General features: G+C 42.6%; 1 protein-coding gene across 1 annotated transcript; it reads right to left on the reverse strand.

Annotated features, from left to right (window-relative positions):
* Window positions 1-387: 387 nt before the first annotated feature.
* Window positions 388-18,427, reverse strand: TMBIM6 (transmembrane BAX inhibitor motif containing 6). The gene is made up of 10 exons (XM_058558316.1): window positions 18,342-18,427; window positions 9,968-10,055; window positions 9,462-9,570; window positions 6,989-7,109; window positions 5,701-5,749; window positions 5,467-5,564; window positions 5,182-5,261; window positions 4,612-4,712; window positions 3,817-3,892; window positions 388-2,420 (listed from the first exon to the last, which is right to left on the reverse strand). The coding sequence occupies exons 2-10, from the start codon at window positions 10,021-10,023 to the stop codon at window positions 2,397-2,399; spliced, it is 714 nt and encodes a 237-aa protein (XP_058414299.1). The 5' UTR covers window positions 10,024-10,055; window positions 18,342-18,427; the 3' UTR covers window positions 388-2,396.
* Between the last annotated feature and the right edge of the window lie 4,375 nt (window positions 18,428-22,802).

Here is a 22,802-nt window from a genome sequence, read left to right on the forward strand (position 1 = left end):
TGATGATGTCTACCATCTAGAATAGAGCCTGACCACAGTGGGTGACCAAAAATACTTGCAGAATGAGTGGATTATGATGCTTTTTCCATTATGCATCCCCAAACTCCAAAGGCTGGCTGTAAACTGGAACCAACTGCACATGCTGCTTCGACAAACCACCTACAACAAAGGCTGGGGAAGGGGAGGACCGGAGAAAGGCCTGGGCTGTGTACTGGGCAGAGCTGGGGTTACAGAATGGGAGGCATAAGTGGGGGTCCTTGTTTCTTTCTATTCACACCTAGAGCAGAAACAACCCTGTCCCACTCCCAGCCCCCACTAGGAAGTCAGACAGTACCCCAAGCCCCATGTTCAGCGGTGGCCCTGAATTGAACACACATTTACACTAGGAAAGGTTAAGGAATTTTCTTTATTTTTTACAAATTAAGACTATGTAGACTTCATATATTTCTGAATCAAAAACACCTTTGTCTTCACAGTATGAGTTAGAGAATGCAGCCTGAGCTGAAAACCAAGGAACTAGAAAAGAAAGTGATAATTACAGTGATTACTGTATTAAAAATCTGTTAGTCATTTTCTTTAAAATTAGTTTTTTATATCTTGTCATTCTTGGCACTGTTTCTAAAGAAAAACTCCTTTATCCCAAGCAAAAAAGCACAAGAGGTGAAGTTTGGCTTCAAGAGATGTTAATTCAGATTCTCAGGCCTAGCAGAGAATCAACAAATTTATGGACAGTTGCTACTGGGGGTTTAATGGGAAGGAAGCCCCTTTAGTAAGTTCTCAAGCCAGAGGATGGACGCAGCAGCTAAATCAGAGGGCAGCATCCTTGGTAGAAGCAAGCCATTCTGGGCAGCAAGCCACTCCAGGAATCCACACAGCCTGGGAACAAACTATTTCATGGGATGGCACAGTGATGTGGCACACTGTGAACCAGTAGCCACTGGGCCAAACTGGTAGTAAACAGGGAGACCCAAAAATGGTGTCCTACTGGCAATGAGTTTTTGATGGCTCAGTCCCCCTTACACTGAAGCCCTGAGTAGCCAGAGCCACAACTGCTCCAAAGGCTGCTCGCCACAGCTGACTGTGGCAGCCCACAGGAAAGGAGCTGGTGATTCCCATTAGTACTGCCCTCCCACACTTGCAACCACAAAGCTGCAGGGAAATCAGATGTCTTCCAGGTTTGGTCACCTGGCCCAGCCTAGAAGGCGGCCAGGTGAAAAGACCAAAAACTAAAGTACATCTGCAAAGTGAACATTTACCTACTGCCCCAAATCTCTGGCCTGACACTATTTATGCCCAGGTGGGATGAGACAAAAATGCACTGAAGGACTGTTATGAATGCTGCCTCCCAAGTCATCACAGCCCACATCACAATTCTGTTGATCTGAACCAAGATCCATTCAGTGGAGATTTTGTGTCCCCCTGTCCCAAACAGGTCCTTATCTCGGTTTGTCTGGCAGTATTAATTACAGTGATCCCCAAAGGCTCAACCATTCCCCTTCCCTATCTTTCCTCTCCTGGGACCTTTAATCACAGCTGCCTAATAAAAGCCACTTGTAACTAAGGTGATGACCAATAAAAATAAATAAATAAAGACCAGGGGAAGTGTGTGAAATCCATGCTCTATCTTGCCACACATAATTAGCCTTTTTATAAATGCCTGACAAGAATTAGTCTTCCCTTTGTGCTGAAATTCTCCCATCCCATGGACGGAAAGCAGGCAGATTCCCTGAGGGTCAGACAAGGGACGGGAAAAGGAATACATACAAATCCACATTCCTTCTGTGATGGCAAGGCAGAAAGGTGTTTGCCAGACCAGGAGGACTTGGGCAGCTCAGAGGAAGCAAAGCATCCACCAGAAGAGGCTCTTCATTTTCTTTGTAGAGGTTGACAGAAGCTTAGATATAATGAACCCAAGTAACAATGGGACCGGCAAACTTCTTTACAATGGAAAACACACAGCCCAGTCCCACAGAACTGTGCACAAATCAAACAAAGCTGAGGAAAAATGCTGAGGAAGGAAGGGCCGAGGTGGCTCTACCCAACAGTTCCAGTCCACTTGGTGAAGCTCGGTCGGAAAGTGGACTCCTGGAGTTTGCTCCATCTGCAGGTCCCACTCTCTATCACAGTGGCCTGGCAGCCTGAGCAGAGGAAGGCGCTAGAGGTGGGGTTGACAGAGAAGGGAGCGGGGAAGAACCCCAGGAATATGAAGCCAAACTCCAAACTATATTCTGCTAATCAATTTTTTGATCAAAAAATTCAAAATAGAGAAAACCACAAAGTACAAAAGCTTTTCTGATGCTTTTCATTATCACAGAACACACCACCTGTAATGTGTGCAAAGAGGAAATGACGGGTGAAGGGAGAGGAAGCCAAATGGGAAAGGCTGGATGGTCATTTCACTTCTTCTCTTTCTTCTTATCCTAGAAATGAAGAAAAATTACCCAATTAATTATTGGCATCTGACAATCAAGCTGAAACTCCTGAGTGAGCCAATACCTGGCTGCCTTTGGTTTGGGACTGGGAGGGGACGGGATAATAAAAAAAAAAAAAAAAAAAAAAGGAGAAATGCTCCCTTAGTGCAGCAGGAACTGAATCTTAACCATCTTCCACTGGTGGCCCCCTCAAGCTGCTGACAGACTTTATGAGAATAAAGGTTAAGCAGCTGTTCCTACTCTACCCCAAGAGTACCTAGGTGGGCTACCAGATCGCTCTTGGCTACTCACAAGCACCACGGCTCAGATCCCAACCAGTGAAGGCTGCACACTGGCAGTCTACCCTAAAAGAACTCAACCAGAAGCCAAGACCAACTTTCCATTAGGCCTGAGAAGCATAAATCCTGGGCATAAACCAACATTCAGAAATAATCTAGTCCAGTGGAACTCTTCATTCAATCCTCGGAGGAAGCCCAGTGTATAAAACAAATGAAACTTGAGTTACTTTGACTGAAACTGGGGCAAGTGCTTGGTGCTCAGTCCAATCACCCTCAGACCAGACTGAGAAGCACCAACCCATCTAGTCACCTGCTTCCACCACCACTGCAGTGTATCCTGTTCCACAATAAGGTCTGTAAAGAAAAGCTCGTGGTTTCGTTTGTTCCCCTACTGCTGGAATAGACGTTTGACACTCACTAACCCTACACAGAATGCTTCTCTGGAAAAAAAAATTAAGACTAACAAATGGAGAGCCAGCCCTGATGGCGTAGTGGTTCGGCACTCTCACTGCTTCACCAGCCCCGGTTTGATTCCTGGTCACAGAACTACAGACTTGTCTCTCAGTAGCCATGTGAGGCAGCGGCTCACATAGAAGAACTAGAAGGACCTACAACTAGAATATACAACTATGCACTGGGGAGGGGGAAAAAAAAAAGAGGAAGATTGGCAACAGATGTTAGCTCAGGGCGAATCTTCCCTAGCAAAAAAAAAAAAGACAAATGGATAAAACTGGTTTACTTCTGAAATATATTTACAAAAGCTAGTTGCCAATATTAAACAAATGCTGTAGAATATCTTTTTCTGATTCATAACTATCTTTACAGCCTTTAAATTCTTCATATAGGAGATTATTTCTTGTTGCCACTGAAGCTCTTTTTCCCTTTGATGCTAATCTCAGGAATTCGTTTTTTTAAAAAAAGGATTGTTTTTACCTGTTCCTTTTTCTCCATCAGCTGAACACTTCTGGGTTTACCTCTTACTCAGTGGCCTGCGTTACAGTTACCCTGGACCTACACAGCGTGTGAGCAAGTTTTCAAATTTGAAGTATACACAGAAGCTGAGCTCAGGAGCCATTCTCTCATCTTTAGGTGGTAGGCTTACTAACCTTCTCATTCATAGCCAGGATCATCATGAGTTTTCTGAAGAGAGTAACAAAATCTAAGAAGAGGTCAACGCAGTGCCTGAAAGAGAAGAGCCAGATTACAAATTGCACTTCCCACTTTCTTTTATCCACAAGTTCACAAAGGTGCAGAACATAAAAACCCCACCCCCACCCTATGAGTCAGCTTCACCAACACTCCACCACCAACTGAGGGAGTGAAACTCTGGGGTTTGAGATCCTTTGCAACTCATCAAAGCCATGTAGCACAGAGGAAAGAAAAACCAGGCTTTAGACTCTGCAGAGGCCCAAGTCTGAACTCTGAATTATCCCTAGTTATGAGACTTTGAGAGGATTACTACATTTTAAAACATTACCTATTAAAAAAAATTATATGTATATCTTCTCATTGTTAAAGGTTTAAAGAATACAAAAACATAGAGTAAAAGGTGAAAGATCTCTTCCCCTTTCCTCTGCCTAGACGTAACCGCTATTAAAAGCATGAATAATTAAATACATGTTATTAGTCTAATTTTTAAAAAACCTGGTGTCTTTCAGGAATTGAGAGACTATGCTATTTGGTACACAGTTCCAAAACCATGTGTATTCTACCATATACACTCCTGAAGCTTGGCCACATAAATTGGATCAGCCCATGCCACCTGATCCACTCTTATCCCTACCAATGTGGACAGAAAGGTGGGTCAGGCAAAGATCACCCCGGAGATTCAGAAAAGAGCTAAGGAATGAAACAGCATATCTCACTCTTCATACTTATTAAAGACCAGTTTTCACACTTACCAGATATAATCCTTATCTCCATTTTCAGCTTTTTCAATAATGAGTTGAGTATCAAAAAGGACAAAGCCACACATGACCACCAGCCCCACATACAGGTTTGCCTAACCAAAGAAGAATGAGATGAGGTCACCATATGGTAAACACCAGAGAAAAAAACAGCCGTACCTCTGTCTGGCTCTTGGCCACCAAAAGTACATCAAACACTAACCCTACTGACATTAACATTCACGGGAACTGAAGCCTACAAGTGAAGACCACATTACTTCCCTAGGCACAATACTGCACTAATTTTTTTACATCACTGAAAGAGCTTCAGTTATTTTCACACAGAGCCACTGCTGGACTGGCCTTAGAAAAATGATCTCCTTAGCAATGCCCAATCCCTGTTCTGTCCGTACTTTCACCCATAGCAGAAGGATCCATCCTAGGAGGGCTGGGGGGAAGCTTCAAGAGCACTGCCCAACAAAGGTGAGCGTTCTGGAGGATTCTTAGTCTATCCTGCTTTAGGGTTAAGCAAGAAAAAGAAGTGTGAGGCAAACGGCTGCTGGAATGTTATATGCAAGGTCTCACCTGGAAAAGCCAAATAGATCCGAAGAAAAGGTTCCCCAGGGAAGACAAGAGCATCAGGCTCATGGCTGACATCAAGATACCTATACAGAGATGACAAAAAGGCTTCTTGAAAAAAGCCAAAGCAAAGTAAAGCAATCCCATTAGGGTCATTCCTTACTTTCCCCCCAAAACGAAGGCTTTCAATTTCAACCCAATAGTCACAAGAAGTTGGAGAGTAGGGAAAGAGCCCTAGTGAAAATTCCGGCTAAAGTGGAGACCTTCTCCCTGTTTTCCAGTCACACTTACCTCCCAGAAAGAGGTAGCTACGGCGCCTGGCATAGAGTGCACTCAGGGTAAAGCAGGTGAAGATCATCGCTGTGCCCATGAAGGCAGTGGGAAGGATGCTGGTAAAAAAAAAAAAAAAAAGAAAAGAAAAGAAAAAAAAGGCTGTTAGATTGAGGGCTACAGGTATGTAACCTATATTTAGAAGGTATATTCATAAAAGTAAAAAGATATAAGATACCACACTTTAATAGTTACCTGGGGTTGATGGCAATGCACAACTCCAGAGCAGGACCCAGGCCAACTCCTAGAAAACAAAAAGCCCCAGAACACAATGTTACCATCAATTCTTAAAGAGGACCTTCATGCAAAAGCTGATCATCAACAGCACAGGCATGCCCACGTTTCTAAAAAAATAAACACAACATGTGGACTACAATAATTAAAAATCTCTCTCCTTCATCCTCAATTGTTTTCCAGAGAACGTATACTTGACTGGCTTACTTATCTATAGACAGAGCTGCAAAACTGTCCTCTCAGCTGAAAACCATGGATGACTCCAGGAAGAATAGAGATTAGGAAAAATGAAGCAGGCATGTTGAACATTTTTGAGGTAAATCGTAAGGCTGTAAAACTCTGAAGAGGAGTGATGTGAGACTGCAATGTGGGCCAGATCAGGAATTAGAAGAGAAGAAAAGGATCAAGAGCAAAGCAGTGCCTTGCGGCCAGCAACCTGTAGTCCTGCAGGACTAACTCCCTTTGAGGCAAAAAAAAAAAGCCCAGACTGGTTCTGCAGGTGGACATTTGCCAATAGGAGGTGCAGCGGCAACCTGTTCAGCTGCAATGTTTCCTCTACTCTGGCTACTCTCCTCTCTTCTTCAGATAACTCCACCCCTTAATGTCTTCGAAAACGAGCTTTCCCTGATCTAAAAATCTTATTCTCTAAATCTCTTCCTTTCTACAATTTCTCCAACACTATACAGATTAGACACACTCATAATGAGTTGTACTAAATCAAATGTTGCAAGTATTTTTATTATGTGGCTTGAGTTCTGTTTCTCTTAATGATAATTCTAGAAGAGCTATGCTTTTAATTCTTTTCTTGAGAATCAGCAAAGTGCCCTGTAGGACGGGTCTCAATACATGGCTTTAATTAACTGTCTGCAAGGTTCAGAACAGATGCTCCTGTGATAACCGTCAGTGTGAGTCCAACTAAGTCAGATTCTCAGGCCTAGTTTAGTCCCAGTCTACCATTAACATGTTATGCTACCTAAGCTCTAGAACCTCATTCATTCAAGCACACCAATGCTTATTTTTGGATACAAAAGTGGAAGTCACCATCACTACTCACAAAGAGCTTAGCCTTTACATGTAGAAGCAAGATGCATCTACGTGAAATAAGAAAGCAGTACAAGGCAAAATACACTCAGATACAAGACTGGATAGTACAGTATGCCAGTTGGGGCAAATCAGAATAAATACAAATCTCAAGCGATAGTAAAAATACAGTTCCCCTCCTCAAAATTACACCAATCCCTTAACATACCTGTAAGGAAAGCAAACCCAGCAAGAAGTCCCAGTCTTTTTTGCTCAGTTTCATGGCTATGAGGTGTTGCCATCAGCCAAATCATCAACCCCAGGGAGCCCAAGGCAGAGAGCAGGCCAGCCTGTCAGATCGAGTCAATAATTAAATACTTGAAAGTATCAAATTTATTTTGCAGGAGATCTTATTGGTTCAAATATTTATCTGAACTTCCTAATATTTGCTTTAAAACTGGAGGCAGTGGGAAAGGCAGTGGGGGCTGAGGAGAAAAACCAGAAGCCCTGAAGGACAGGAGTGGTTTCTGGAGGCTCTTCTGGCCTGGGTAGTCCATCAGGCACAACTACCCAAGTCAAACAATGAGTCTTGCCCAAGAAATAGATAATAGAATCAAAGTGACAAGTGCTTGAAGCACATTTCAATCTATAGAACAAGAAGAAATGATCCCTTTTTGATCATTTTAAAATACATATACACATACAGAGAAAAAAGACAGAGAGGGTGCTATCGATTGAATGTTTGTGTCCCCCTAAAATTCATGTTTAAATCCTCTCAATGTAATGGTATTTGGAGGTGGGGTCTTTGGAAGGTGATTAGGTCATAAGGGTGGAGCCTTTGTGAAAGAGATTACTGTCCTTATAAAAGAGATCCCAAAGAGCTCCCTTGCCCCTTCCCCCACGAGGGGACACAGTGAGAAGATGGCCATCTATGACCCAGGAAGCAGGCCCTCACCACACAACAAATTAGCGAATACTGAACAACTGCTCCTGGGGGAAATAAAGGGTTAGGTTCTTGCGAGCTTCTAGCCACCAGATTTTCATCAACGGATCAATATATAACCTTGTTTTATCTGTGTTTTCTGTTTAAAGACACTTTATTTGATATATATAGTTAATTTATTAACATTGAACTCATGGCCAAAAGCACTATAATTCATGCCTGAACAAAGCTAACCTACACACATATTTTCTCCATAAGGCATATCACAGTCTTCTTGCACTTAGGAACACTAGACAGCAATTTAGCACTATGCTTGGGGCCATTTTAAACAGCAAAATCACCAAAAAAAAAAAAAAAAAAAGGCAAAAAATGTGGCACTAAATAGACCGTGGAAAGGACACTTGTTTACAGTATGAGAGCTTGAAATAAGGGAGTGTGTTGCCTGTTGGACCTCAGCTGGAACATGGTGTGATGGGCAACTCAAATTTTTTGCTGCTCTGTGTATGACTGCAAATGTCTGTGAAAGCACCGTGAATAGTGACTTTTGGGTCACAAATAAATTTTAGCGAGTAGGTAAATTCACAAATACAGAATCCACAAATAATGAGGATGATTGTATTTTTACCACATTACTTAAAAAAAAAAAAACAAAAAAAAACGGAAACCAAAAGGACCACTCTTGCCCAAAAGGTAAGAGTATGTTTTAGTCTAAACTCAAGGGTTCAAAGTCCTATTCTTTGAGTGTCTAGAGTAATTTTTCACACAACCTCTGCCAGGAGATGCCTCAGCATTGGGACAGTTCTCCCCAACAGTGACAAATGCCAACACAGGTTGACCCCTGTACTTACACTAAAAAGGACACTCTAAAAGGGACAAGTCTTGGGGCCTGGCCCGGTGGCGTAGCGGTTAAGTACGCGTGCTCCGCTGCGGCGGCCCAGGGTTTTCAGGTTCGGATCCCGGGTGCGCACCGACACACCGCTTGTTAACCCAGGCTGTGGCGGCATCCCATATAAAGCAGAGGAAGATGGGCACGGATGCTAGCCCAGGGCCAATCTTCCTCAGAAAAAAGAGGAGGATTGGCATTGGATGTTAGCTCAGGGCTAATCTTCCTCACACAAAAAAAATAATAATAAAATAAAATAAAAGGGACACGTCTTGGTTAGTGAGAATTTCAAACTTTTTGGTTACTCCTTAACTGTCCCTTTTATTCCTGCTAGCCAAACTCAAACTCTCTCTCAACACAGGAAAATGAGTTGTTCAAAGTTTTCACTCAACCATGCAGATATAATAAGTGTATCAGAGAATAAAATGGAGCAACCATTTTAAAGGTCTCAACCCTGCCTCTCCTGATAATTAATCATACAATCAGTGTTTTGTATCCAAGTACTCCACAGTCATTCAGGCAAAAAAGAGGAAGAATGGAGGAAAAGATAACAAGGCTACTGTGCAGAAGAACCCCAGTATGCACATCACGCCTCTACTCAGTGGTGGTGGTCTTGTATGTCAGCAGCACACCACTCAGTGTCAGGATTAAGACATTCTCTTTTCAGTATCTAGAGAGGGCACAGTTTCCAGAAAACTTAAATGGCTCTACAAGTCCTGATTTACCAGCTGGCTCTGGTTGAGTCCAGACCCCAAACTACTAAAAAGGATTAAGGAGGGATATAGACTTGCACCACCCTACAAGCTCCCTGCAAGGAGCTAGTTTCTTCCTAATGCAATTTGTGCCATAGCAACTAGGAGAGAAAACTGTTCTTACCTGAATGAAACGAGTGACCACATGGACATAGGACCCCGCAGCCGCCACAAACATACAGAGGGCAAAACTGGCATACACCTTCTTCAGATGCTGCTGTGTCGACGGGGTTCTAGGAAAGAATGTTAATAACAGCCATCACTCTGGACCAATCTCATCTCTAAGCTAAGAATCATTTCCCTCTCTTCTCCTTCCCAGTGAATATATAAAAGTCATAATATAATAAAAAAAGGTTTTGAAAATAGATTAATTAACTAACAGAATCTTAAACACTGGGGAAGAGCCAAAAGCTCAAAACTATGAACAATCAGTACCCAAACCAGAGTAACTATCTGGCTTTCCAGCGACCACACAGCAGCCCTTAGAATCCTGATACTTTTATCAGATCCTCTGAATTCTAGCAAAATTAACATGTTGGTTTATACATACAAAAGTTAATAAACTAGAAAAAGAAACCAAAAATGAAAGGAAATGCAATAAGAAACTACAGTCAAGGTCAAAACACTTACATGTGGGAAAATTTTAAAAGAGCATCAAAGTTGATCTTCCGATCAAATATGTTCATGATGCCAGAGTCTGTGGGACACAGCCTCAGCTCTGTAGAATCAAGGATAAAAGGAAGAAAGGTTATTTTAAAGATACAAGGACATACAAAATAACATAAACAACTTCCTTATAAAGAATAGCAACATACAAGTCTGGAAAAATGAAAGTTATCTAAAATCCCACTGCCCTAACACAACCATTTTCATTTTTATATAATTATTTCTAGAATCATACTCAACCATTTTAAAGGGGACAGAAGAAATCAACTCATCTGCTTCCCCCCCAAACTACTTCTACCATTTGATTTCTTTTCTTTCAGAAGGTAATTTGCCCCTTTAAAAGACCGCCTGTTTCTTTGAGAAATTCTCAATTAGCAATCTAGTTAAAAGGACCCAGTCACTGACATAAAGCAATTCTACATCACTGTTTCAAGGTGCTAGAGAATTCCCTCAGCAAGGTCATAGAGCCTCAAAGATTTAAAAAAAAAAAAAAACTATAAAGCTGAGTCTGGCACTAGAACTTGCATTCTAAATACACACACGTAGAAACTTTCTGCCCAACGCATTTTAGAACTGAAAGGGATTCATAATTTTAAAAAGAGGAAAGTTCCTCCATGAAAAAGGAATTTGAGCAGAAAGTATTTTTTTTTTTTTTTTTTTTTTACATATTTCAGAACCTTTCCCACAGAAGAGCTGGAATTACAAAGAAATCCTGTATACCCTTCACCCAGATTTCCTAAATGCTAATATTTCACCATATTTGCCTTATCCCTCCTCTCTCTCTATAGCAATATATAGACTTAAAAGTATTTTCTCCTGGGGCTGGCCTGGGGCATAGTGGTTAAGTGTGCGCGCTCCGCTTCGGCGACCCAGGGTTCGCAGGTTCGGATCCCGGGTGCACACCAACGCATCGCTTGTCAAGCCATGTTGTGGCGGCGTCCCATATAAAGTAGAAGAAGGTGGGCACGGATGTTAGCCCAGGGCCAATCTTACTCAGCAAAAAAAAAGAGGAGGACTGGCATTGAATGTTAGCTCAGGGCAGATCTTCCTCACAAAAAAAAAAAGTATTTTTTCCTAACCATGCAGACACAATGCCTCTTTACCCCTAAATACTTCAGTGTGTATATTCTGAAAACAATGATGGAAATATAAATTAACACTGATACAATACTATTATTTGAGCTACAGACCTTATTCAGATCTTGCCAACTATTCCAATATGTCGGAAAGGGCATTTTTAAACTGAACTATACCTAGGTTACATTACATCAATACCATAAAGTCAGGATCTTAAGTTTTGCTCCCTCCCCTATCTCACATGCAATCCTAAATAAACACGTTCAATCTACAGAACTAAAAATTTAATCAAGACTTTCACCTTTCCTAAGTCTCAATCCTCCAGATGCTTATTAGACCCATAATGCCCATCCATTTCAAATCTACCAAAAAAGGAGGGGAGGAGGGAATTAAAACCCAAAAGCTAATTTGTTTGAAAGACAGGCCAAACTACTCATGCCCATCCTAACCAGCACCTAGCCCAATATTCAGCAAAATTAATCCAGGCAATAAAATTTGCAATCCTCAAATCAACCTCCTGAGGAAAAGTGGCCAGTAGAAAGATGCCATTCTTAGAGTTCACAAGCATCACCACCATCTGTTTCCTGAGGCTCTCTCTCACAAATGAATTACAATAGCTAGCTTGCTTTCTCTTGTTTTCCTCTTTCCTTTCTCACCAACATCCCTACTCACCTCAATTTTCCTGTTAGTTCTGTTCTTAAGGATGAGTACAGTGAGAAACTGCAGAACCTACTAAGCTATTACTCACACCTCTAAGTCACAGGGCTCTGGGCCCTCTTGTGATAGGTGGTGCAACTATTGCAGGCTGTTGCATGGCCAACCACAGCCTTCCATAACCACGATGAATACGTCCTCTAGAGAGCACACTTACAGGATGGCAGAATCCAGCACCAGGAAAGTGTCTTTGTTTAAGGCTTCCATTACCACCCCTAATGACATCCCTAGACAGAACTTGCAACAGCACTGAAGCAACCTTCAGAGCTAAGTTTCTCAGTATTCACAACAACAACACTCAAGTACCTCTTGCTTCCAATTTCAAGAGTTAAACAAAGGAGGGGGGGTAGTAAATCTTCCAATACCCAGAGGATTGTAAGTCAGAAAGGAGCAACACTCTGCAACCAGACCCCGCTGAGGGGAAACCGTGGGAGGGGAGAATAGCAGAAACTCCTCTCTCCTAGTTTGCTCTTTGACATTTCCCAGGGAGGTACTAACTGCCTCTCTTACAACTGCTGATGGAAGAACCAAAACGATCAAAGGTTGTGAGTGGGGAGGGAAGCGTCAAATAGGAATTTCTCCATGATTTAGTAGTGCCTTGTGGTTTAAAATCATAAAAAACTAAGTAAAATAAAACCAGTTTTCCAACATCACTACTGAGTCTAAAGTTTAAGTGAAATATGTAACTACAAAATTTTCTAGATGCAAAAATACAGAGCAATTTTAATAATAGCTTTACAGGGGGAAAATACAATAAAGTATACATTTAATAAATATGACATGAGGTATATATGACAATTTATTTCAGAACTGTTAAACTGTGAGGGGGAAAAAATTTAGGTCTTAGAATCAAGGAAATATGATAGTTTGCTCTAGGTCTGTTCCAAATAGATAACAACTAATATACAGATAAGTAATGAGTTAAAACTATTCTTACAAGTTTTGCCAGATAAACTAAACTTACCAGGTTTTTATCTTACCCTCAACTACTTGTGCTCAGAAGCTGCACAGAAAAGATATCTACATTTCAACGGTCAATATGCAAACTCAGCTGAACAAGATTAAATTGCATTCGTAACTCAAAAATAGCAGCTCCCATACCAACAGTCTTTTCAGTCCCAGGAACAGTCAGCTCTTAACAGGGCTTAAAGTATTCAAACTATTAACCAAGTAAGTCAGCTAACATTCCAGAGGGGCCCCACAGTTAAATGAAAATCTTTGTTTAAGAAAAGTACATTAAAATGATCAATTTTTTGTTATGTATATTTTATTACAATAAAGAAAAAAAGTGTTTTACAAGTTGCTCAAAATTACTCATATAGTTGTCTCCCTAACAGACATCTAAACCCATTACAAAATCAATACCAGCAATGGTCTGTCTTGTCCCTGCTGCCAACTCATACAGAAACCTAGAAATTGGATCCTCTCTCCCACTCCTCAGTCCTATACTCAAAAGAGAGAGGTAGGATTATTTCTATAGAATACAATGTGGACAGTGCCTCCTAGATTCATGGGAAATTTGCCTGCATTGTATTTGTAAATGAGAAGTAAACGTTCAGGTGTCAATCATAACCAAATTCCTTTAATTTGGTTCGGAATCGCATTTTATGCCTTCAACCTTAGGAGAGCAGGAATACCAAAACTTGTCAGAATCTGTCAAAATTTGTCATGTATATACTGCTAAAGCTTTGTTGGAAGTGTCACCACTCTGTGGTTCCCCGGGCCGGCCTCCTTTGCCAGAGCCACCCAAAACAAAACAAAGAAAACTTACCGCATAGCTTTACCAAGAAAGAAAAACTTAAGTAACACATTGTTTTGAATTAGGTATTCCTGGGGTTTGTTTTTGCTTGCGGAGGGAGGGGCAGCAGGAGAAGGGAGGAGGAGACAGATACTCTTATCAATGAACATCTACGTCTTATGTCTTGTTAAATCTCTTGTTGTAGGGCCAGCCCTGTGGTGCAACCGGTGGCACAAGCGGTTAAGTGCGCGTGCTCTGCTGCAGCGGCCCAGGGTTCGCCAGTTCAGATCCTGGGCGGGCACCGACGCATTACTTGTTAAGCCATGCTGTGGCAGAGTCCCATATAATAGTGGAGGAAGATGGGCATGGACGTCAGCCCAGGGCCAGTCTTCCTCAGCAAAAAAAAAAAAAAAAAAAAAAGAGGAGGATTGGTATCAGATGTTAGCTCAGGGCTGTTCTTCCCCATAAAAAAAACAAAAATCTCTTGTTGTTTTGTTCTAGGTATCTTCCTCACCCTTGTCCTAAAATGAAAAATTATCAAGTGCCCTTAAATTAAAAAAAACAAAATTCTCTACAATCTTATTCTAACACCTATTAAATACAGTGCATATGAAACAGGGCCAAGTGGCCAAAAGCTATGCAAACAGAAACCATCATGCATTTAGTATGCATTAAAAAAAAAAAACCCTTGCCTTTGAAAAATCAAAGCCTGCTGACTGCTGGAGCCAGGAGAGAAGCTGCCTCAGCGTATATAATTTAACAACATTAAACCAGCAAGTCAAAGAAACATTGTTCACACATTTAATTAAATATTTAGTTTGTGAATTATATGGTTCTTCATTCCTGTTGTAGTAATTCAACCAACTTGAACCCTGTTCCCACACATCCAGAAGGGACCAAACTGGTACTTAGAAGATAAATCCCATGTGGTTGAAAAAAGGGAGGGGGGGATTGTAATTTTCCAGTAGTTTTCCTACTGAATAGTTTTCAGACTCTGGTATCCACGTCCCTAGCATAGTAGTTAAGAGCATGGCCTACAGCGTTTGAATCCTGGCTGTTATTTCCTTAGCTGTGCGACACACAGCAAATTTCTGGCACTTAACTTCACTGTGCTTCAGTTTCACTTGTAAAATACTAATATATAATGTTCCCTACTTCATAGGGTTGAGGATTAGGTGCGATAACACAAATAAAGTGCTTCGAATAGTGCTTCATAAACACGACCAGCTAATATGTGAATGAATCGTTGTTACTAGTGTAAATACACATTACCCTCGTGTTTTCAGTGCATAATTTTTCCCTTTTAAAAGTCTAGTTTTAGAAGACATTTGTCGCAGGCCTAATTTACATGTGACCTGTAAATTAATTTTTTTTTAAATATTATTCCACCATTAACTCACAGCTAGCTATATCCTGAAGGCTTAATACTTACCTAAATGAGAGAGTAAAATTAAACTGGGGAGGAGGGGAGTCTAAGAAAACTATAAACTGAAATTTAAAGAAACTTGATAAATCTTATTACTGGTTAAAATGACTTTTGTTTAAATGGCATGCCTCTCCTCTGGCACATTTACACTGTATCTCTTGTCCCACAGGGCCACAAGGCGTTTTGAGACAGCCTAATAACCACTAAATGATAATCCGATGTGGCAAAGAATTTGATAAAGTAAATGGTCATTAGCTTGATGCCTTCCTTGCCACTCCTAGGAGGTAGGTCAGTTCGGTTTCAGGAATTCCGTTTCGACTAGGGCTGGGCTTTGATGGTCCTAGATTTGGACCCTAGATGTCCCAGCCCCTTCCTTAACTTGAACCAAAATTCCCAGATTAGCTAACACTGAATCCAGTCTCTCTAGGGGGTTGCCTCAGAACCAAACCAGTAAGTGGAGATGGAACTGCCTTCAATAAACTACTTTTTGTACCAAACTCGGACACTACTGAATCTCCCTCTCTATAACCACAACTGTTTGACAGACACTGAATCATAAGAAGGCACCAATGTCCTAAATACACAAGCATCTTCCAGTATACACCAGCAAGCCCTCCCCAGTAACACCCTATTCAGCCCAAAGAACGCAGGCAGAGATGAGGACAAACAGCACACCCACACTCAACCCTCATCCTTGAAGCTCTTTTTTCAAGTGTTCTGGATTCCAGTTAATTGTGCCAGAACTTCTCTCACACATTTGGTTGCAGGCAGTTTGCATCTGATTCAGCTCACTATCCCCCACACTTCAGCACAACCTGGAGTCTCCAGAGCAAATCTAGACCCCATTATCAGATCAAGAGTGTTGCAACCTCAAATCAACATTCTCCAGCTGGCTCAGAGGGGAGCCGACCTTGAGGGGTCATTCAGGTGGCCCTTAAAGGCCAATCTATACAGTCTTTCTCTCCTTGGTTTGAACACTGTCTTTGGAAAACAAAAATGTATATTATATAAAAGCTACTCCATGAAATTTGGTTAGAAACTAGAGGGGAACAAAACAGCGTGGAGTGGAGGACTTCTACCAGATCCTACAGCCAAGTCAAAGTGGTAAAGGAAAATTTAGAAGACAGAGCATCAAGAGAATACTCAGTGTGTTCCCAGAGGTGATTAATACCCTTGGGTAGTTTACGAAATAAAGTGAAACTCTTCAGGCCAGCAGTAATACCTTCAATAATAATACCACTGCCTACATTTAGATAAAAGTTTTACAACTTTCAAAGTGTTTTTATATGCACTATCCCCTTTGATCTTCACACCAATCCATGAGGAAAGGGCAAGAATGATTAGTCCCACTTTAAAGATTAAAAAGAAAGCTCAAAAAGGCAGTGAAATAATAGCAAGATTACTGGATTTGGAGTCACAAGTCCTGCCATTTTCTACCACATAACTTTGGGAAAATTTTACCTAAGGTCATCTAGGCTTCCTCATCTGTAAAATAAGGATAATTAACCTGCTCTACCAAGCTTATTGAATGCCAATATGAAACCTTTGTGAAATCATTGCAAAATGCTAAACGGACATTAGTATTGACTTGACCAACATCAGAAAGTTAAATAATAGAGGCAGAACCAGATTAGGGGTCTTCTGACCTCTAAAGGCTGGTGCTCTTTCTACTATTACACCCTACAGTAGAAAAGCAAGTTTTCATTAAGGCAGTTCCAGCCATAGGTCAAGAGAAATCTTAAAAAAAAAAAAAAAAAAAAGGAAAGAAATTAACATATGCTGATTCCTATTATACTTTTCTGTATTTTTCAGCATTTCTACAATAAACATGAACTATATCCATAATCAGAAAAAAACCAGAAATGCTGACTAAATATCTAGATTAATTTTATCTTTCCTATTCTTTAGGAGAGTAAGATTTCATTCTCATCAATAGCGGGGAAGGGAGAGAAGGGAAGAAAGAGGGTACTAAGCCATGTTTCCACAACAATCAAATAATGGAAGAAGGAAAACTCTCAATCCAAATTACAGGCTGCATTTCTCAAGGATTCAACCATTCTGTCCCCACTGGAGAAAAATGGCAGAGAATCTAAATGTCAACATATTCTTGAAGCCAGAACAAAAAATATTAGACAAAGAGGACTAAAAAAACACCAAAGAGAGTAAATGCAATAATTACAGAAATACGTGTGTTTGCAGAAGCCGTAAGAACTGTGGTTATGCAACTTAAATAATCTTTCTTGAACTGAATTCTTCAACTATACATTCAACCAAAAGATAAACTAGAAACAAATATCAATAAGTAACTTAAAAAGCCCATTTGCCATTAACCTTTAACCTTAAAACCTGTCTGTTTCAGGCACCGTCGGCTCTTCTCCTGGATTACACATTCACAGATTAATTTACTGCTAGAACCTCTGTTCAGAGAGGTGGTGGTTGTTGTTGTTTGGCCAATCAAAGGCTGATGAGGTAGGCAGTGCAACCTGGCTGGCACGGGGTAGCAACTCCCCGCTTAATAAGTAAACACAAATACCACAGCCTACTTATCACCACAGCTTCCGCAATAGGTCCGAGGGAAAAACAAGCGTCCAACGACGTCCTTCCCGAGCGGACTTTGAGAAAGACGCCCACAAGGCTCGCGACCAAGCAGAGCCAAGACCACCTCACCTGTCCGAAGGTAACCAACCAGACCAGCGGGGCTACCCCGCGGAGCCGGGAAGCCAGGCGAAGCCCCGGTCTCCTCTCACCTCCCGCCTCTGCTGCTCGCTTAAAAGTAACCAGGAGCCTCGCGTGTCACAGAGCAGTATGACATCACCCGCCCCGCCGTGACAGGGCAGCTCGTCCGACGAGGCCCTTCTCGAGGCCCCGCCGCTCGCCCAGAGGCGGCCGGGCCACAGGGCCCGCAACAGAGCCGCGATCGGTCGGGGGAGGCGGGGGTGACCACAAACCCGTGAGGTTTCGCTTTCGTTCACCTCAGAAGGAAGGGGTCGAGGCGGGGCCAAGGGGCCCGCGTCTACATTTGGCGGAAGAGGACGAGGGGGAACGAGCCTGGGAAGACGGCGGAAACAGAGGCTAAGGAAGGGCCTTGGCTAGCGCTCCCGCGCAGAAATCGGCGCCTCGTCGCTCCCAAAGACCCAGCAGACTCGCCCCCGCCCCTCCCCCGCTCCGGTACAGTTCCGCATGCGCGGTACTAGTTTCCTAGGTTCTCCAATCCCCGCCCAGCTTTCCGGAGTCCCGTCGCCGACCAGGGCCCCGTTTCCCCAGGGTGCAGTCTATCCGAAAACGGAGACTACTCCCACTCTTGCTCATACACTAACTGCTAACCCCTTTTCCATTTCTCACTCCTGGCGTGCGCAGTTCTAGCTTCAGCAATACCTTCTTACCCACCTGTGAAGAGCCCACACAGCTCTTGTAACACCGGATGTACTTCTGACTCTCCCAGGGTCCGCCCCAGACTCTTTACCCTGCGCCCTCCCCTCGAGGGAAGCCCCGCCCCCGCGTTCCGCTGAAGGGCAGTCTTCATTGGCCGTTGGCCGAACTTCTGCCTTTCCATTGGTTGTAGGGCATAAGCAGCACCGCCTACTTCAGCGCTATTCGCTAATGCCCTTGTCGCTCAAAACTCTGGTCGCCAACCGGCGTCGTAGCAAAAGGTGTCTGCCTTCTTCCTCCCTAGTAAGGAAGGATCACTGTCCAAAGCCGCCTGTGGTGGAGAAAGAGAAGAGGGGCGGTGCCACCCGGGCGGGTCCCACCCAAGACACCTGGCAAGTTGTGGAGCCCCCACGACGCGTGATGCGATAACCCTGCAAAGTCCTGGGATTCTAGTTTCAGGCTTGTCATTGAATGTTAAAGGGGGAGAGAGGTTCAGAGAACATAGAAAAGCCCTCTCACTGGGGCCAATTTGCCGTGTATCTAGTGGAGCTTAAGCTTCAGAGCACCTTTGAAGGCTCAGCGAATTCTCCAAGAACACGAGGAGGAAACAGCAGCCCCAGTCCTCCTGCATTGTACGCGCGGACCCCAGCCTGGAGGTCACCCTCTAAGACCAAGTGGTGATCCGAGGGCCGTGGGCAGGGCCAGGGGGTTGCCAGGACCACCTCCCCCATGCGGGAGGTGGGTAGTTCTTTATAGTCACCTCGGTCCTTCGAGTTGGGAGTGGAATGGGCTGGGTGGGAGAGGAGACCAGGGCGGCGACCCGGCTGAGCTACCCTGGCAGCCCGGAAGAAACTAAGCCAAGGGAGATCAAAGGGCTGGAGCTCCCCGAGGGCTTGTCCCCAACGAAAGCACCACTTGTGCAAGAACAAAGGAGTTGCGAAACGGATAAAAAACGTTTCTACACTATCAATTTTTAAAACTATTTTTTTACTAATTTATCCTTCTAATATCTCTATAAAGATAGTACAAAATGGTCATATGAAGAGGCAAAGAGTATGCAGCCAAAAAACAGAAAAAAAAAAAAAAAGAGCTTATAGTGGTTGCCAGGCAGTTAATAATAATAGTTATTTTTCTGGGTTTTTCTGATGTTTGTCGTTTTGTCAGCATTTCAAAACCTGTAATGATTTCTTTTTTTATTCTAAATAAATATTGATATTATTACATAATTTTATATTCTTTTTCTTAAATATAGCCCCACAGTTGTAGATGTTTCAGGCTGCACAAAACATAGATCCCCCCACCCCTCATTTTACTGATGAAGAAACAGGCCAATGGACAGAAAAGATTCTGGCAAAATAAGGGGAAGAAATTTAGATTAAGCATTTGATCAGTGGAGATTAGATCAGAATCTAGGATTTAGGAACTCACTTTCTAGAAGGATAGAATAGCTATCTTTTCAATAAGAATTCAAATGTGACGGGGGCGGACCCTGTGGCTGTGTGGTAGTGGTTAGGTTCCACACACACCCCTTCTGCAGTCCAGGTAGTGGATTCGGATCCCCAGGGCAGACCTAAACCACCTGTCAGCTGTGCTGTGGTGGCAAACCACATATAAAGTAGAGGAAGATTGGCACAGATATTATCTCAGGGCTAACCTTCCTCAAACAAAAAACGAGGAAGATTGGCAATAGATGTTAGTTTAGGGCTAATCTTCCTAAGACAAAAAATTCAACTTAAAAAAAAATTTAAATGTGTGAGGTATGATTCTCAGTACACAACTCAGGTATGCAGTAAATATAATTTTTTTTTCTATGGTGCAACCTAATATTTACTCTGAACCTCATTCCTCCAGAGTGGGAGAAAATGTATTGTCAGTCTTCCTTGGGGTTTCTCTCCCCTCCCCACTCTAATTTCTGCCACATTTCTGGGGCTAAAAGTGCTTGGGAACAGGGACTATCTGGTTCCTGGTTATCAATCCAAGGGGTTGCTGCAGAGGTGTTTACTTTTGTACTAGTGTGGCCCTTTCAGGTTCAGCAGCTCTATTGCCATGCCATACGTAAAGGCACAAGAAACCTTTTGTCAAGCTAATATTGCATTCTCCATCTAGAACAATAGGTTGCCAGGAGTTTCACCTGCATAATGTTGACATGTTATTCATTCATTGATGACCTAGATTATTTATTCCATTTCTGGCTCAGGGTCTCATGAGGTTGCAATCAGATGTCAACAGGGGCTGCAGTCATCCAAAAGCTTGACTGGGGCTAGAGGAATTACTTCCAAGGTGGCTCACTCATATTGCTGACAATTTGGTGCTGGCTGTTGGTAGCAGGCCTCAGGTCCTCTCTCTGTGGGCTCCTCCATAGGGCTGTTTGAATGTCCTCAAAGCATGAGGGCTGGCTTCTCCCAGAGTGAGCAATCCCAGTGACAGAGAGAGCTAGATGGAAGCCCTTTTTATGACTTATCCTTATAAGCCACATAGCAATCACTTCCTTATAATAACACCCTTATTCCCAGACCTCTGTCCTGGGTTCTGTGCCTCAGAGGGCCTCATGCTTTCAAGGGCCTTCCTGGAAATTTTCTGTCTCCCTCATGTGCCTAGGACCAGACAGGGCCAGTAGTGCCATTAAGGCTCAGTCCAGACCAGGCCCTGCACAAGCTCTAGTCCCAGTTTCTCCCCTTCATGGCATTCTCCAATCGCAGGATGCCCGAGGAACTCTGGAACTCATGTCTATGGGGTCATCCTAAGGCCCCGTGACCCCGTCTCAATTCCAAGAATGCATCCTGGTGAGTCGATCACTCTTGCTAGCCAGCATGATATTTCTTTTGTGGAATTGCATGAGATTGGGTCTCTGGGATGGTGGTGACATGCCTATTTGGGGTCAGACAGAAGATGAGTTCAGGCCTCTGGGCTACCAATAGCCCTCCACCAACCCTTGGGCTTGAGTTGTGTGTATGGGTCCCTGTGTTGATCCTCTCCTGTCATTAATCTGAGTTTGGAGCTGCCTGTGGTCCACAGCCCCAGAGGACAACAGAGTGGCAGCAGGCATCTTTTATCCAGTACATCACCACACACCACCAACCTCACCCCCCCCCACTGGCACTCAGGGTCAGTCTATTCCCTGCAAAGACTCTGGGACATATGTCAGGCAGTCCTCTGGGAGCAGTCCCACCTTTCTCCCCCAAGATCATTTCCTTGGTGCTTCTGAGACTGTTGCTCCACAGAGCCAACAGGACCTTTCCAACTGATGTCCTCTTTTGTTTCTGAGTGATGTGGTAATACAATACTCTCTCCCATGTCAGTCTTAAGTCATACCAAATGAGGCATGCACAAATGGCATCATTCCTCTTGCTCCACCATTGACCCCTCACATAGATTCCCTGTTGGTGGTGGTGTGTGGAAGGCAGGGGTGTGGTCAACACTGAAAGAGATCACAGTCTGGGAATGCTGTGATTATGGTTTAAAGAGTACAAGACTAGACATGGTTGGAAGAGGTGTTGTTCTATGTTTATGGCATAAAATTCTGAACGAAAATTTAACATGACCATAAGACAAATTATTGTTTAAATTTTCTTGCATACTCTGGGTAAGACTTGCATTTGTGGTCATCATCAATAGCACAGTAATAATTTTTGAGAGAGTCTCTGATGTTGTGTCATGAATAATGATATAACCAGGAGTAAATAAATGGTATAAAGGAACTACAGAGACAAGAATATCTGTATTGTCTCAATATAAATATGTTCCAAAGAGCCATGGCATTGTATTAACAGTGTTACTATCTTTTCTCCTGCTAGGAGATAGGAAATTAGCCAGCAGTGACTTATTTGGCAATAAAGAACATGAAGAACATGATTTCTGAACCTGAACAAGAAGAGATGGTACCTGGACACTGAAGAATCATCACATGCTCTGATATGTACAATAAACCGATATCTCTTCTCTACCCATTACTCTAAGTCTTCATGGCTAAATCGTTATACCTCCAATAGGCTCATAAATATGGTAATACATTTTTAAAATGAGATATAATTCACAGAACATAAAATTCACCCGTTAAGCTATACAATTTAGTGTGCTTTTAAGTATATTCACAAGGTTGTACAACCATCACCACTATCTAATTCCAGAATATTTTCATTAAGAAACCCAGTGCCCATTAGCAGTCACTCCCCATTCCCCTCCCTCCCCGATGCTGGCAATCACTAATGTACTTTCTGTCTCTATGAATTTGCCTATTCCAACATTTAGTATAATAGAATCATACAATATGTGGCCTTTTGTGTCTAATTTCTTTAACCTAGTATAATATATTCAAGGTTCATCCATGTTGTAGCATGTATCAGTACTTCATTCCTTTTTATGGCTGAGTCATATTCCATTGTATGGGTATATAACATTTTGTTTGTCCACACATCTGTTGACATTTGAGTTGTTTCCAATTTTGGCTATCATGAATAATGCTACTGTGAACATTC

The sequence above is a fragment of the Diceros bicornis genome, chromosome 17, assembly GCF_020826845.1.
Source record: "Diceros bicornis minor isolate mBicDic1 chromosome 17, mDicBic1.mat.cur, whole genome shotgun sequence".
In the NCBI taxonomy this organism is placed as follows: domain Eukaryota; kingdom Metazoa; phylum Chordata; class Mammalia; order Perissodactyla; family Rhinocerotidae; genus Diceros; species Diceros bicornis.

Bases quoted from the DNA above. Each gene is read 5' to 3' on its own strand.
- TMBIM6 (XM_058558316.1), bottom strand. From the start codon at position 10,023: ATGAACATATTTGATCGGAAGATCAACTTTGATGCTCTTTTAAAATTT. The intron at 5,750-6,988 runs GTATGTTAAGGG...TTTGTTTTCTAG, and splicing joins TGGGTTTGCTTTCCTTACAG to GAGTTGGCCTGGGTCCTGCT. The intron at 5,565-5,700 runs GTAACTATTAAA...TTTTTTTACCAG, and splicing joins TGCATTGCCATCAACCCCAG to CATCCTTCCCACTGCCTTCA.